This window comes from Tribolium castaneum, chromosome 9 (assembly GCF_031307605.1).
Source record: "Tribolium castaneum strain GA2 chromosome 9, icTriCast1.1, whole genome shotgun sequence".
In the NCBI taxonomy this organism is placed as follows: Eukaryota; Metazoa; Arthropoda; class Insecta; order Coleoptera; family Tenebrionidae; genus Tribolium; species Tribolium castaneum.
In genome coordinates, this window is record NC_087402.1 from 1099275 (window position 1) to 1116467 (window position 17193).

Below are 17193 nucleotides of genomic sequence, written 5' to 3' on the forward strand. Positions count from 1 at the left end.
AATAATACGCTTTTTTTTCAAAATTTGTAGGAATTTTATTTATTTTTGTTTGCTTCTGCAGAATTTTTACAACTTGGTTAATAAATAATAAAAAAACGGTAACAACAAGTCCGATTTTTAAATGAAATAGTCACTTTTTTAGTTATTATTTTGCATTTATCTAGAATAAAATTGTATTGACTCCAAATTTTTTGTTAAAATTTTGAAAATTTTCGTGCAGAACTGTACTAAATCCTACCTTTTACATCTTTGGCAGTTTTATTTTTAGACATTATTATTAACTTTTATCTCGTTCTGATGAAAAAAATTAACGTTTTTAAAATTTTTAATTCGATTTTTTATTTTAAAAGTTTTATTTACACACCTAAAGCTAAACCTAACCTAACGTTTTTATTTTGTGTTTGTCTCAAAATTTTTATTTTTAAGCAGTTTTAATTACAAAACTCACCTAAACCTAAACCTGACCTGACCTGATTTTTTTATTTAATGTTTATTAAATTTTGACAAACTCTTTATTTTAAATCAGTTTTAATTACAAGAACCACTTAAACCTAAATGTGACCTGACCTGACTTATTATTTTGCGTTCAACTACTTTCGAAATTTTTATTTTAAAACAGTTTTAATTATATGACTTAGCTAAACCTAAACCTTACCTAACCAATTAAAAAAAAATATTTTGCATTTATTTAATTTTTATTCTAAAGCAGTTTAAATTACAAACCACTTAAACCTAAACCTGACTTGACTTGACATTTTTATTTTGCATTCACTTATTTTCGAAATTTTTATTTTAATTTTTTTTTATTTACAATACTCACATAAATCTTAACCTAAGCCTGACCTGACCTGACCTGACCAGGTCTAACTTTTTTGCTTTGCAATTATCTAATTTTAAAATTTTTATTTCTAATTATTGTTTCTAATTGTCCAAATTTCAAATGAACCTGCAAGTTAATTTTTTCCCAACTTTTCAAACTTTTCAATAAAATAAAAAAACATTAAAAACTCACGGAAATTTATTGTCCGTTTTCGGCTTTAAATTTTTAATGCGCGTTTGACCTTCTTCCTTTTTTCAATATGCTTTCAAACCCATATCAGCTTATGTTATTGAGACAGCTGTTCCATTTTTATATTCAAGGACGTGTCTCTCAATTATCCTTACTAGTCTAGAAGCTCGTGAATTTTTTTGGTAATAATAAATTCGTGTAAATTTTTTTTTAAATTTTTTTGATTCCTTCAAGTCTTTCCCATGATCTCTTCTAATTTTTTTTAACTTTTATTCAAGATTTTCTGTGATTTTCTCTAGTTAAAGCTTGTAGGCAGCACTAAAAAAATTAACGTAGAAAATTGGTTTTTCTGTATTTTCTGCTTTAACATTCAGAACCGGGAAATAAATCTAACGTTCAAGGAAAATTTTGTCATATCCTCATCAAATAAAAACGATAAAGAGGCACTTATGTCAAACGTGTGTCTTCAACCCCTTTTGCTTTCACTGAAATTTTTAAAGCTCGTTTGACCTTCCCCATCTTTGTGCTTTAAAGCCGACCTCAATTTATGTTATTGTGAAATTTCCTCATTAATAATGAACCGTCTGAGGCAGCTGTTTAAATTCGATTTTATATTCGAGGTCGCGTTCCTCAATTATCATCCTTTGTGTGTCCCGTATTATTCGGGTGAAGAAAATTCCGGTCAGCATTGTGCGCCGTTTTCCTCGAAAACTTGTTATCTTTGGGTCAAGTTTGTTGACCATTGTATTATCTCGCAGCACGGAAATCGATTTATTGATTCGATTTCGATGACGTGGCGCAGTCATCAAACTCAAAAATGCAATTTTTTGAGTCAACAAACTGTCTAATGCTGATACCAGTCCTTGTCACCGTTTATTAGCAGAGGGCTAATGCGAAATCGATGTCGATTTTACATTTCCGGAACTAATTGCCGGGAGATGGCGCCAGGGGAGAGAATCTCGCGTGAAAGGGGCCCTTTTTATTCCCGGCATTGATATGAATTTTAAAAGTACATTAAATCTGCGTGCTCTTTCGAGAATTCGCTCCGATTCTGGGCTTGGGAAGGATCAATTTTTGCAGTGGCGGCTCGACAGAACCCTAGCTGCATTCAAAATAAATAAAAAAAAAATATATTCAAAAAACTCATGAAATTAGAAATAGCTATGAAAGGCAACAGCGTTTTTTTTTAATTTTCTATTTTGTTTTTAACTAACGCTTGGCGAATTTTGCTTGAGTTTGAAGGCAGGCCTGCCACTGATTTATGATGACGCGAGGTGCGATTGCACACTCGGCGAAATAGATTTACGACGAACGAGGAAAAGGGGAATAAAGAAGACAGGCTGACGCTCCATTCTGATCCGCCTTTTAATAAATAACGGCGGAAAAAAACAATAAACTTGAGATTTTATTCGAGTTTTATTTAATTGGCGCAGTCGGTAGGACTACAAATGCTGGGTAATTGTTGCAGGTGTGTCTCAATAACATGCCTCATCTGGGCGCTGCGTTCCCGGAGTCTCTGGATATGGCCCTAGATGAACAACAAAAACTTCTGAATACAGCTGGTAATTATTATAAAGTCGGGAGCTTGAGATGAATGAGAGTTGTTTGAATCGTGTTTTAAAGGTGGACGGTCGCAGCTTTCCGTTACCATTGTGGAAGTGGGCGGAACGCCACAGCCTAGTCCTTTATCTGACAGGAGCTCTCAACAACTACTTGAAACGCCTCTGGACACAGGTCGGTGGATTCTGATTGTTTTTGGTTACGGGCGGAAGTCCTAATACAGTTTTTTAGTCGGTTTGCAAAACTGATTGTGGATGCAATTTTTAACAAATTTAAATTATAAAACAGACAGCAATTTTTTTTACTACCTATACCACCAAAAAATGAAAAAAAAAAATTTTTTAACTCACGCTAGCAAAGTTTTATTTATTTTTAAATGTCTTAACAACCCACTAGAGTTGTTAAAAGTCCATTTTTTTATGTTTGATTTTTTCAATTTTCGTCGCAATTTTTGTCGATTTTGGGTACCCGGAACATTTGTTGAGCAATAGCTCCGGAACTATTAGAGATAACCCCATGAAGTGTATTATCTTTAGAAAGCTCTTTTAATTATCTATCTTTTTCAAAAAAGAACTTTGTCCTCTGACTAATAGTTTTCGAGCAAATTGCTGATAAATGCAAAAATTGGTGAAATTTTAAAAAATTCATAACTAAAAAACTATTCGGAATTTCGTAATTTTCTCGATGCCAATCGATTCCCCGGATCATTTTGCATAGATATGAATCAAAATAGTTCCACTTTTTAGAATAAAAAAAAAAGTTAACACCCCCCCCTTAAAATCGGTCAATTTTTAAAGTGTCTCAAAATCAAATAAAACCGATTCTATCTTATAGATTTTGATGTGCTCTTTTCGAGCTAAAAAACCGTTTTCTACTAGCTCTTTTAGTTTGGCCGTAATCGGCGTTTGAAAATTGAAAATTTTTTTGCGAGATATAGCCTTGAGTCCTATGCCATTTTGTAGAGTTTTTTATTTCGGTTATCCTCCATTTTTCCGTTTCTCGATAACTCTAATAGTTTCGCCGTAATTGGCGGTTGAATATGGAAAAAAACTGAAAATGGAAACCTTTTTTTGCGTTTTTCTCGGAAACTGTAAGACTTAGAGCAACGAACAAAAAATCATTTGATAGCGCTTAATTTTCTCTATTTTTTCGATTAAACCCGGAGCCACTTCGAGCAACGGTTCCGGCTACAGAGGCGATCAAAGTTTTTCACTAAAAAAATTCATAAAAAAAAAACTAAAAGTCGTAGAGCACTGCGGTTTGTTCCATTGAATTCAGCGGCTCATTTTACATATTATATCAATTTTTCACAAGAATTAAAAATTTAAAATTTTTTGCCTAAATTTAGGGTAGCCATTTGTCATAGTGGAAAATTTTACCCAACAAAAAATTCATAACTCGAAAACTAAAACTTGTAGAGCAATGCGGTTTGTTCCATTGAATTTAGCGGCTCATTTTCTGTGTTGTACCAACTTTTCACGAGATTTAAAATTTCCAATTTTTTTGCTAAAATTTCCTGAGTGATCCACTTACCCTCAAAGAGGTGAAAAAAAAATTTTTTTTTAAACTCACTCCAGTAAATTTTTTTGGACTTCTACATGTCTTAACAACCCACAAAAGTTGTTAAAGCTCCACAAAAAGTCCATATGTTCGATTTTTTGATGTTTGATTTTTTCAATTTTCGTCGCAGTTTTTGTCGATTTTGGGTACCCGGAACATTTGTCGAGCAATAGCTCCGGAACTATTAAAGATAACCCCATGAAGTGTATTATCTTTAGAAAGCTCTTTTAATTATCTATCTTTTTCAAAAAAGAACTTTGTCCTCTGACTAATAGTTTTCGAGCAAATTGCTGATAAATGCAAAAATTGGTGAAATTTAAAAAAATTCATAACTAAAAAACTATTCGGAATTTGGTAATTTTCTCGATGCCAATCGATTCCCCGGATCATTTTGCATAGGAATGGATCAAAATAGTTCCACTTTTTAGAATAGTTTAGCCGTAAATGAGAAAATTAAAAAAAATTAAAAAAAGTTAACACCCCCCCCCTCAAAATCGGTTAATTTTTAAAGTGTCTCAAAATCAAATAAAACCGATTCTATCTTATAGATTTTGATGTGCTCTTTCCGATCTAAAAAGGCGTTTTCTACTAGCTCTTTTAGTTTGGCCGTAATCGGCGTTTGAAAATTGAAAATTTTTTTGCGAGATATAGCCTTGAGTTCTATGCCATTTTATAGAGTTTTTTATTCCGGTTATCCTCCATTTTTCCGTTTCTCGATAACTCTAACAGTTTCGCCGTAATTAACGATTGAATATTGAAAAAAAGTGAAAATGGAAACCTTTTTTTGCGTTTTTCTCGGAAACTGTAAGACTTAGAGCAACGACCAAAAAATCATTTGATAGCGCTTAATTTTCTCTATTTTTTCGATTAAACCCGGAGCCGCTCCGGGCAACGGTTCCGGCTACAGAGGCGATCAAAATTTTTCATTAAAAAAATTCATAAAAAAAAAACTAAAAGTCGTAGAGCACTGCGGTTTGTTCCATTGAATTCTACGGCTCATTTTACATATTATATCAATTTTTCACAAGAATTAAAAATTTAAAATTTTTTGCTTAAAATTTCCTGAGCAATACTACACTTACTTACCTTCAAGAAGGTGAAAAATTTTTTTTTAAACTCGTTCTAGAGTACTTTTATGGACTTTTATATGCCTTTACATCTCTCTAGACTTGTTAAAAATCCACAAAAAGTCCATATATTCTATTTTTTGATATTTGATTTTTTCAATTTTCGTCGCAATTTTTGTCAATTTTGGGTACCCGGAACATTTGTCGAGCAACTATAGCTCCGGAACTATCAGAGATAACCCCATGAAGTGTATTATCTTTAGAAAGCTCTTTGAATTATCTATCTTTTTCAAAAAAGATCATTGTTCTCCGACTAATAGTTTTCTAACAAGCTTTATTTCCCACTTTGTGTTTTAGCTCCTAGTACGACCTGCTGCCAGGGCCTTAACGCCGCCTCTCTCCTCATCGAGAGTCCCCCAAAATGGGGGGAAGCCGCCCGTTATGCCTCCCGACAACATCGCAAAATAGCAGGCCGAGCGACCTTCCAGGGACAAGTCTACAATTTCCTGGAACGACCTGACAACTGGAAATGTTTCGTCTATCACATTGTTGTGTGAGTTACATTCTTTCCCAAAAAAAAATAAAAACAAATAAAAAATATATCCATAACTCTCACGAGAATTGCCTTTAATCAAATATTGAAAGTCGCATGTGGGTATTACGTCATTTCGGGTATCCCCCGATGTTGTAAATTTTATCGACATCAAGAGGGCAAGGTTGTAAGCCAATCGTGCATTTGTTGTAATTATCGTCAGAATTGTGACAGGATCCCGAGGGATGAAGGGATGAAAAGAAGTGTTTTCACAAATGGCGGCGCAATTAATGAAAATCCTTGAAGGATTAAATAGTTCGTCCTGACCCGGACTTGAATCAACAAAGTCCAATCATCCCCTGGGTAATTTTCTGTTATTTTTCAATACAAGGAGTGTGTTTATCTAACAATCATTTCTTATCAAGCTAAAGGAAAACGATCAAAATTTATGCCGCCTAGTAAATCAAAATCAAATTTACAATAAAGTTGGCCGTAGTTAATAGCCCTATAGGTCCACTGTTAGAGGGCTAGTAAAAATAACATCACCACTACAAGTTTTATCGCAATAATAAAGGCAAAGAATTGACCTTTGAACTTTATTTCAGACGGCATTTAATGGCACTACCGCGAATGATACATGATATATTAGCGGTTAAATGGAGAAATATAATATTAATGGAGGGGCTTGTCTTTGTTTGCGAGCGCCAGCTGTTATCGAATCATGATTTACGCAAACATTTCTTGAAAAACGAGCCGAGAAATTGTTACACCGGAAGGATAACGAGATAATTCCTAGACGTGAAATGTTTGTTAAGGACTATTGGCGTGTATAAACACAATACATGTTTAAAACACACCGTTTCTAAATAATCGATGACGCTTTATTAGGTTGGGATGGGATTGGGATCGAAAATGAGTAAAGTGGGATTTGGAGGAAATGTTATTTTGATTAAGAAATGTAACACAAAACAATGTGGATACTAATTAGCTGTGAAATTTTTACGTTACCTTATGTAATAAAGTGTAAAACCTATTTTGCACAATTATTTTTTATTGTGCATGGCGCTAAATTTTATTTATATTTTAAAGTATGAGTTTTTTATTAATCTTAATATTTTTGTGTTACTGTAAAAAAATCTCTTATTTTTTAGTTACTTATCTCTTAACTTTTTTAATTGTTAGTTTACTTTTCTGTCGTGAAATTTGTATTTTTATAATTCTGACAAGTAAATTTTTAAAAATAAAACATGTTTTTATTTTTTTTTATTTTTTATTTTTTTTAATATTTTTATTTTGTTTATATTTATATTTGTCTGACAAGTGATGACAAGTAAATTTAATGATTTTTCATTGTATATCTTTCAAGAAACTGGGAATACATGTTTACTTGCATGATAAATATAAAAATAAAACATGTTTTGACCAAATTTTATAGTTGTTCGGCTGATTTTTCAAGAAAATTTGTTCAAAATCGAGCAAAACAGAGCAAAAAATTAGCTCATTTAGTTAAACTTTGATTTAGTTTTGTGTTTTTTAGTCAGAAGGCTTGAAAAGTTACGGATGTTATTATTTTTAACAAATCTTGTAAAATAAATGAGCTGCTGATCAAAAATAAATTTTAATCCAAGAGGAACAGGCTAAAGTACTTAGCCTCAACTTCAGTCTAATTTATTTGTGAATTAAATTTCCAAACAAACTAACAAATTTATCATTTGACCTTCAAACTGCGACTAATAAAATAAAAAAAATTCAAAATTAAAACTACGGATATCTAAAGGTTAGGATGTGAAACGACGTACAAATAAATCGTACCCGTTTTTGATAGTTTCGTTAATGCCGATAGAGAGCGCAGTTCCATGACCGTCTAAGTTTTCAGAGCAATGCATTTGAAAAAATGGTTGTATATGTATAACAGTTAATAAATAGGAAACAAAAAAAATACTGACAGATAGAGCATTGAATTCTCAATAACAAGACATAAACATAATGCAAAAAAATTGTTTTAAACTATATTTAAAAAAATTTCAAACTTTTACCAATTGAAACTCTGCCTCATATTTTTCAAAACGCTGCAAATATGGTTATAGATACAAGAAAAATGTTAAGAAAAAAGTTGTAGAGAATTAAATTTTCTACAAAACAGTCTGCGACACCATATCTTTATCTTTAACCATTTAGGCCCCAAAGTCGCTCAAAGGACCGATTTGCTTCATTTTGTTGGTGGTCAAGTATTGGAAAGTTAATTTATACCTAAACCGTTAAAGATAGAAATATGGTGTCGCGGACTTTTTTGTAGAAAATTTAATTCTCTACAACTTTGTTCCTTACATTTTTTTTGTATCTTCAACCGTAATCGCAGCGTTTGCAAAAATTTACGGTGGAACGGAAATTGTCAATTCTAAGCGATAATTCACCTGGCATATTTATCAAAACGCTGGGAATACAGTTAAAAAAATAAATGAAAGGATCAAAATTATAGACAATTAAATTTCCTGTAAAAAAGTCCGCGACACTGTATTTCTATCTTTCAAAAATCTTTAACCGTATTTCTAGCATTTTGAAAAATACGGGACAAAGCGCCAATTTTAAATTTTAAATAATTTTTTTTGCATGTTTCTTGTGAAAATTTTAGTCGAGCGCAAAACTTGGTTGCATTTAAATTAATTTAGTCCTCCGTAGCTAAAACTTTTACAATTTCTCGGAACATGAAACTAATTAAATAATTGCTTAATTACTTAATAATACGGTTTAGTTTAACAATCACCTTATCGCAAACAATTTAAGTAATAAAATAAAACACTTAAAACAATGGATTATTTTGTCATTAATAGCCACTTTAATCACTCTCTTATCTAAAACTTTGACCCCTTCATCACCTTCATTATCTATCGAGATAATTCAAGTGGTTCAACAAGTGCTTCCCCCCTAAAGCTGCAAAACCTGCACACTTTCCTCACATTCACCAAACTGTATTTTTCCCAAATCATCTCTGGGAGCTTTATCCCCAAAACTTATCATTAATAAGCTAGTAAAAGCTGGCACTCCCGTCCCCCAGGCCCCATTTTCCGCAAACTTCCATCTCGTCCTTATTTCCTTCCAACTTGTCGTAATAAAAATTTAAATCGCTCGTACTATTTTCGTCCGCTTTCCCCCCAGGACCCCCTATCCACACATGCTAACGAGCCACTATATCCCCTTGTCGTTGAATAATCCAGTGCACATTGTTGTGCCAAGGATTTTTATCCGGCAATTAGCGTCTAAAGTTGTCACCCCCTGGCTTCCTGGCGCTTAAAGTCGACCTACCTGATTTGATTCCGCCGTGGCTTAGATCGATGTGAGCGTCGTCGGCGTCGTCATCGTGTGAGCGTCCCTGCGCGAGACCAACAGTTGGTTTTCGGACGCGTTGGAAGCCGCCACCGCCACCGCCGCCGCCGCCGCCGCCACCGTTGCATTATTCAGCGCGACCATTACGAGTTGTTTCGTCGATAAATCGGGGGCTCTGCCCCCCGCGCCGCCCTAATTTGGCGGAGGCGCCGGGATAAGGGGGCCCGACTCGCGGTATGACACGGGTTACGGATGTGGGGCTTTTGCCGCCCAATTTCGAACTGTGGGCTTTTGGTTGAGGTGATCACGGTAAAATAGCTTATAATCGATTCATGGATGTTATTACTTATTTGGGGCAGAGAGTGGTGATACAATTATAATTTAACAGTCATTGTTATAATCAAGGTGGCTCAACAATTTATAAAAGTTTAGTTACTGTGTTAATGCTCCATTACTGCTAAAATTATAGCTGAAACAGTAACAGTTCTACAGTAACATTTTTGTTGAAATAACAGTTGCAAAAATCTTGCCATAAACTAATTGTGATAGTGAAAGATTGTTAAAAAAATACGTTAAAACAATACCACTGCGGAGAAAAAAAATTGCGGGATATCAATAATAATATCACGAAAAACTTCGTCTGGAATTGGAAAAAAATGTTAAAGAGTAATTTTTTTATAATCTAGCAAAGTGCTCTAAAATTAAAATTTTTCAAACACTTGCATTTGCGATTTCTGAAAAAAATCTTTCTTTTCCAAATTATTCTTTGTATTAATAAATATCTTCCAACCATTGGATTTTTTTTTATTCTAAGGACCGGTTTATAGAAAGCTTCTTTAAAATTTAACAGGTTGGTAAAAGTTAACAACGCGAATGGACCAATCATATTGGTTTAGTTTGGTCATGTGATCAGTTAATCAGGCATTTAATTGAGGATTAAAATATGACGCTTCTATAAGCCGACCCTAAATCTTTGAAAAAAAAACTGGAAGCAATTTTTTCTAAAATTTAAAATTGAAAACTTTTAGTTATCTTTTTTTCTATTTTTTTACATAATTTAAATAAACAATTAAAAACGTTAATGGGCGAAAATTGTGGATTTAAACTTAACGAAGCATTAATTTTTTTTAAATGTACAATTATTAAAGTGATTATGAAGTATTGAGTTAAAGTCGACATTAAATTTAACTGGGGAATTAAATTTGTTTATAAAACCAACCTTAAGTTTTTTTTACAAGAAAAACAAGTTACAAGTATACAGAGTGTTTTTTAAAATAAACCACACTACAAACTTATGTTTTTTGAAACAAAACTCCTTATATTTTTTGTATTTTTAGATGTAGCTTTTAATACATTCATGTTTATTATTGATCAAAAATTTTTTTTTGACAAAATCAATCATTTTTGAAAAAATTATTATTTAAAAATTTCATCACTTTAAAAAAGAAACTTAAATGATATATTTTTTAGCTCACTGCTGTCACGAAGATAAAACAATCAAGATATTTATTTGAAGTTAAATAAGTTAAAATTTTTAAATGGAACACCTTATTTTTTATTTTAAATAAAAAATAATTTTCAATAATTTCCAAACTAAAACTGTAAATGTCAAGCTTCTTGAATATTTTTCTTCGTAATTTGTAATGTTTTGTATAATTTAATTGTTTCAATTTTGTTCTTTTTTTTGTATATTGTATTGTTACTTGTCTACTTCAGACTAATAAGTCTGTTGGAAATTTTATTATTATTATTATTATTATTATTATTATTATTATTATTGCATCTAAAAGACCTTAAAATTGTTAAACAGTTAAATAAAATATTTAACTTTAAACATCAAAAAATTATTAACTATTGTTATCAGTAGTCGAAAAGTGAAATTTTCAGCTAATGACAACTTTATAATGTTACTTTTAAGGCATTATTTGTTATTTAGTACAGTTAAATAACTAAAATTTTAATATTTATGGCAAATTTTGTTTTTGTCAAAAAATTAAATTATCTCAATTATTTCAGAGCTTTTGTAAAAAAAATAATTTTTCAATTATTTAAAGACCAGTAACAAATTTTTCCAATTTTTTGGAAAACCCTGTACGATTTATTCGAAAATTTGTTTAACACAGTGATGCCTGAAAATTGAGTTGGATTTTTAAAGCCTTGCTGTCAGGGACACACTGGTGATAATTTATAGAAACAAAGTTAAAAATACTTGTAATTACTTTGTCAATATTTGGTTTTAATGTCAGAAAGTTTCTGAATGAATTCTTCGATTTGTGTAAGAACGAACGAAGAAAATTAGACGTAATTCAAATGCATCTGCATTAAATTAAGTACAAGTGATTATTCTGTGACTGGTAATTTCTTTTGCGTGTGTTCTGAAACCTTGAGCTTAGAGATTGTATAAGCAAATGTAGATTAAATGAAATTTGAATTAATTGTAATTACTTTACCAATAATTGCATTGGTTGGACTGTAATTACGGGGTATTATTTTGCGGACATAAATACAATGTCGAAAATGCCTTTTAATTTTCAAGATAACAAATGTTGTTGTAAATTAATCAAACGGAATAATTGCGTTTGGGGGTTTACACCTGTTATTACAAATTTGTTTTAACTTGATTTATGGACTGAATTCCCAACGTTATTCAGCTTTGTATCAATCTTTTTTGTTAATTTTTACAATAATTGGCAATAATAGAAAATTAAATTAAAAGCTGTTGACCACTATTTTAAATATATTTACACAATGTTTCAGCTAAGACACTGTTTAATTGCAACTTGTATTAACTATACAGTGTGTTCATATATGAGTTTATTAGAAAAAAATTTACGTTTTCCAACGTAATATTAAAATTTTAAGAAAGTTAAACCGACGTCTTTAGAAAATCTTCTTTGTGGAGGACAGGTAATAAATAACTTGTATTTTTTCGTGATTTTTAAACTACGAACGCAAAAAAATTGTATTAAACACTCGCTGCTGCCCCAATTTAAGTTAGAAAAACGCTTTAAGCCTCATCTCCTTGTCTCATTCCCGGTGGCAGCACCCCCTCCGACGATGCCGTCGTGATGCCTCCGTTCGTGTCGGCCCGGCCCCCGTTCGCAAATGCTGTCATTAGTGATGTTAAGCGAGATGAATCGGTCTGAACAGGAAAGCTTGTACCGCACGTCCCGCAAACTGAGCTTGGTGCCGATCGGCAGCTCGCCGCACGCGGGCGCCCCCTCCGACGACCTGGTGCTGAGCGTGCTGAAGAGTCCCGTGAACCACGTGGCGCGCGATGAGGAGGCGCCCCAGGTGCCCAGCGAGGAGGACGAGTGCTCCGAGCGCCTGCCCTTCCTGCAGCGCCTGCGGGGCCACCGGCCGCGCTTCGGCGAAGCGCACCACAAGCGCGTCCCGACGCCGCTCAAGCGCAAGCAGCGCTTCCGCAGCCACAAGAACGACGTGGTGCAGCCCGAGGACGTCGTCGACGAGGAGGAGGACGTGGCGGCGCCGACGGACGAGCCCAGGGGCGTCCCCGACCCCTACTATCCCATTTATTTGCCCATCGATCAGGCGTTCAAGGCCAAGTATGTTTTCCACCACAAGAAGGGGAAGACGTGCCAGGAGAGGACGTACGTTTTTCTGGAGCATCCCGGAGGATGGCTGTGCTTTATCTATCACTTTACTGTGTAAGTGCCGAGAGGGTTGGGACTTGGATGGATTGATGGACAATTAGGCGGAGTGAACATTGGCGGGTCCGGGGCGAATTAAAGCGGACACGCCCGGGGATGCCCACGGTTTTTCACGCGAGGATTCATTATGATTACCTATTCATTAGCAAGGGGCCGGTAATTACCCTAAAACACGGGCTTCCAGGTTATTAAAAATTTTACCACAAATCGACAGTTTAATGTGTAATTTTTAAATAAAACTTTTTTTTTAATTCGTAGAAATTGAATTTTTTTTCGTTTTGTAAACTTTTGCACAAATTCTCAAAAAATTAATTCAGCCCCAATTAAAAACTCCATTTTTCATCGGGGCTCCGTTTTCTGCGAATTCGAATCTAAACCGTTTTAATTAAATTCCGAATGAAGCAATCGTTACCTCAGCCATCAATCCTTCTTTTCGACAATTATTATCGAACACCTGTTTTAATTGAGTGCGCGCCTGTTGGCGTACTAAGAAATTTACGAAAACGTCTCAATTTCCCAGCCATGAAGTGACACGATATCGTCAAGTGCAATACCATAATTTTATATGAATTTATTCCCAGTCGTGTGCATATCGATCCGGCCACAAACCGCAGCTGATACAAAAAGGTCAAGGAGGATGGGCGCTTTTTACATTTAAATGACACCTCCCCCGAAAAATTGTTATTAATCGCAATCAGTTTAATGGAGGTGAAATTTCCGATCGATTGCTACTTTGGAAAAAATCAAATAAATTGACCTATTTCTTCACAAATTGATTGTTTTTAGTGTGTTGGTGTACACATCCCTGATTGCATGACTCTGACAGGAGCACGCGAATTATTTGTGGGTGATAATGTGAATATTATTTCGCGTTTTCCAAGTCACGCAAGTGCCCTAATAACACACCGAAAGCAAAAAATTAAGCGGGGCTTCCAGCACTAAATTAGACACAATTTCGATGCCATTAGTAAGTGCATTCCTGAATGCATTAACCTTGGATTAACCCCAGTGTCATATTATTAAGAAATTATTCAATAAAAAAAAAACAATTTCAGTATTTAAAATTACATTATTTCCAGGCTATTTTTGACGAAATTTTGTGAAATAATTCTTATTGAAGAACGTACTTAACCGCTCAAAATTTACAAAAATAACACTAACTGAAAAGGTATTCAATAAAGTGCTCGAGAACGCTTAAAAGACACCAAATATATTTAAATTTAAATACGAAGAATTCTTTGAAAAACTTAATTATTTTAATTATTTTATTCTGTATTGCTTTACGTAAATTTGTTTTAGTTTCATGATTACAATTTTTGACTATGACAATAAACTTTATAATTATTTTATTATTATTTATTATTATTTTATCGTTATTTGTTAGACCAGTTTAGTAATAATTTACAAAAAAAAAGGTTACCTAAATAAGATTCTCTTGGAAGCTTCTATTTCTACATATTATTTAGCTCAGAAAGGTTCCAAAAAACTTATTTATTTTATTTTAGTACTATTATTTAATTTTATATCGAACTCAAAAGTGCCTAAATTAAAATTATTTATTCTACGTTTTTCTTTTGATTTTGGTTAAGTTTTACTTTTAGTTTTAATTTCATGATATCTATTCAACAAAAAAATTGCAAAAAAAATACCAAAACGTTCAAAAACGACAAAATCATGTTATTTCCGACTCGATGTACAGTTTTTCTAACAACATAAAAATGTACAGTGTGGCTTAAAAAAGCAAAAATTAAATCAATTGCGACAGAACTTATTGATTATTTTGAAAAAAAGTAATTTTTTTTATTTATTTCTCGATAATAACGTTATTTTTGACCTAATTTAGTAATTTTTCGTCTTTATTTTGCAACACTTGAGTATTTATTTCGAAAACCTACTTAAATGCTCAAAAAGGCAAAAATTTAATGGCTCAGGTGGCAAATATTTTTCTCAATAAAAATTTCGTACTGTTTTAATTGTAAATTTTATAATCTAAACGATCAGTTTTGCACGTGTCCACATTCTTCTAATGCTGTACATATTATTTAGTTCAGAAAGGTTCCAAAAAAACTTTTTTTATTTCATTTCTGAACTATTATTTAATTTTGTATCGAACTCAAAAGTGCCTAAATTAAAATTATTTACTCTACGTTTTTCTTTTGATTTTGGTTAAGTTTTACTTTTAGTTTTAATTTCATGATATTTATTGAACAAAATATTGTAAAAAAATCCAAAACGTTCAAAAACGACGAAATCATGTTATTTCCGACTCAATGTACAGTTTCTCTAATAACGAAATTTTTAGCATAAAATTGTACATTTTGGCTTAAAAAGGCAAAAATTACACCTTTTGTGACAGAATTTATTGATTAATTGTTTTGATTTATTTCTCGTTATTTTTTACTCAATTTAGTCTTAAGATGCTCGAAAAGACAAAAGTTTAATGGCTCTAGTGGGCAGTGGCAAATATGTTTTAATAAAAATTTCGTACTGTTTTAATTGTAAATTTTGTAATCTAAACGATCAGTCTTGCACGTGTCCACATTCTTGTTAGAGTCCAACAGTCGTCCAATTTTCCATCATTAGTTTTCCCGTTTCGTGACACATCAACAAGAATTATTAATTTCCTGTTTCTAGTCGCCATTTTGTCGTATCGCCAGTCATAGCATGTTTTTTCAATGCGATAAACATCTGATTTATTATTAATAGATAAAACACATGGACAATTATTCCACCTATACATATATTTATACCATAACGCAGCTTTTGTTGGTAAATCCCCTGGGAAATCACATCGACAATTTCCAAATCTCAGAATCGGCGAATCGCAATAAATCAGCGGAGTCACGCGACTTCCGGATAACGAGAAAATGCCATGATGGCCAAAATCGCGATTATTATGCAAATCGGTGTGGCCTTCACTTGATAGTCAAATTTTAGACTAAATAAATATCGATTCAAGTGGCGAAAACATTCGCATCATTTTTATCTACGTGGCAGGAATATGAATAGGCAAAGCACGCGTATCGATCCCATTTCGGGCTTAGAGCAAACATGGAAAAAGGTGGAATAGTAGCGGAGGTTCTTAGTAAACATCCCTTTTTCTCCTAATCAAACACTACTAGCTGTTGGTTTAACGGAATGGGAAACAAAGTGTAAATTAACTCATTTCGGGTAATCACTGGGCGATTTAAACACTCCGGATTATTGGGGGAAATGTCAAGGTTGGCTATTTCGTCGATTTTCGATTCAATAATATATGGGACACACCTCGGACAAGATGAGGCGAGTTATTGGAGATAATACGTCAACGTGACGAAGGGATTAGGGATTTTGGTGACGGGATGGGTTAATGCAAGGGATTATGAGGACGGATAGCTTGAATAAGCATAACGGAACCTTACAAGAAATGATTAATGTCTAGTTACCACTTTACTCAAAAAATAAATTTATTAAATAAATTAAATAAGTATACAGTGGGGGTTTTATTTTACTGAACATTACATAGCACAGGTAACTGTGTTATTATCCTACGGATATCTAAGAGTTAGGAACGGCGTACAAATAAAACGTTCCCGTCCTTGATAGTTCCGTTAATGTCGCCAGAGAGCGCCCTAAACTTTATTTTGCCGGTGGTCAAGTATTAGAACGATAATTTATACCGAAACCATTCAAGATAGAAATATGGTGTCGCGGACTTTTTTGTAGAAAATTTAATTCTCTAAAATTTCTTTTCTTCCACTTTTTTGTATCTTTAACCGTATCCGCAGCGTTTGCAAAAATATACGGTGAAAAAATTTAAGCGATAATTTTTGCGCAGTTTCATATTTATCAAAACGCTGGGAATACGGTTCAAGATACAAAAAAAGTGTAAGGAACAAAGTTGTAGAGAATTAAATTTTCTACAAAAAAGTCCACGACACTACAGTTCTATCTTCAACGGTTTTGGTATAAATTAATTTTTTGTTACGTGACCACCGGTAAAATGAAACAAATCCGACGCTTCAGTGACTTTGAACGTCTTTAGGGCCTAAACCGTTGACCCTAGAGATATGGTCTTGCGGACTTTTTTGAAGAAAATTTAATTCTCTACAAATTTTTTCTCACCATTTTTCTTGTATCTTTAACCGTATTCGCAGCGTTTTGAAAAATAGAAGACAATGCGCAGATTTTTATTTTTAAATAGTTTTATGTGCCAGTTTTTTTTCCAAAAATTGACCATTTTTGACGCCTTTGTAAATTTTTTTAAATTAAAATGTGCACAACTGTTGGTAAATTTTTTAACTGTGGAAGCATTTAACTCAAGGCTTGTGTTTATTTCATGCGTCGAAATTTGAATAAATTAACAAACAAATAATAAAAAAAGTTGTATAAATATGTGTGAGAAAAAAAGTTTAGTACAAACCTGGAATAACATTTTCAATACCTGAGAATAATATTTTAATGAATGTAACAAGCAAAAAACTGTTTTCT

At 33.0% G+C, this 17193-nt stretch overlaps 1 protein-coding gene across 7 annotated transcripts in view; it reads left to right on the forward strand.

The window, feature by feature from the left end:
* Positions 1–17193, forward strand: part of LOC663676 (potassium voltage-gated channel subfamily KQT member 1) — a 31302-nt gene that overhangs the window by 1187 nt on the left and 12922 nt on the right. For 3 of the 7 annotated variants that reach the window (XM_015979575.2, XM_015979576.2, XM_015979577.2), the window contains exons 2-4: positions 2478–2571; positions 2633–2743; positions 5554–5749. In XM_015979575.2, coding sequence (XP_015835061.1) covers positions 2478–2571; positions 2633–2743; positions 5554–5749 — 401 coding nt within the window. Of the gene's footprint in view, positions 1–2477; positions 2572–2632; positions 2744–5553; positions 5750–9095; positions 9362–12095; positions 12721–17193 lie in introns of those variants that run through there. The other 4 variants (XM_008193483.3, XM_015979572.2, XM_064358685.1 and 1 more) reach the window with 3 other exon arrangements.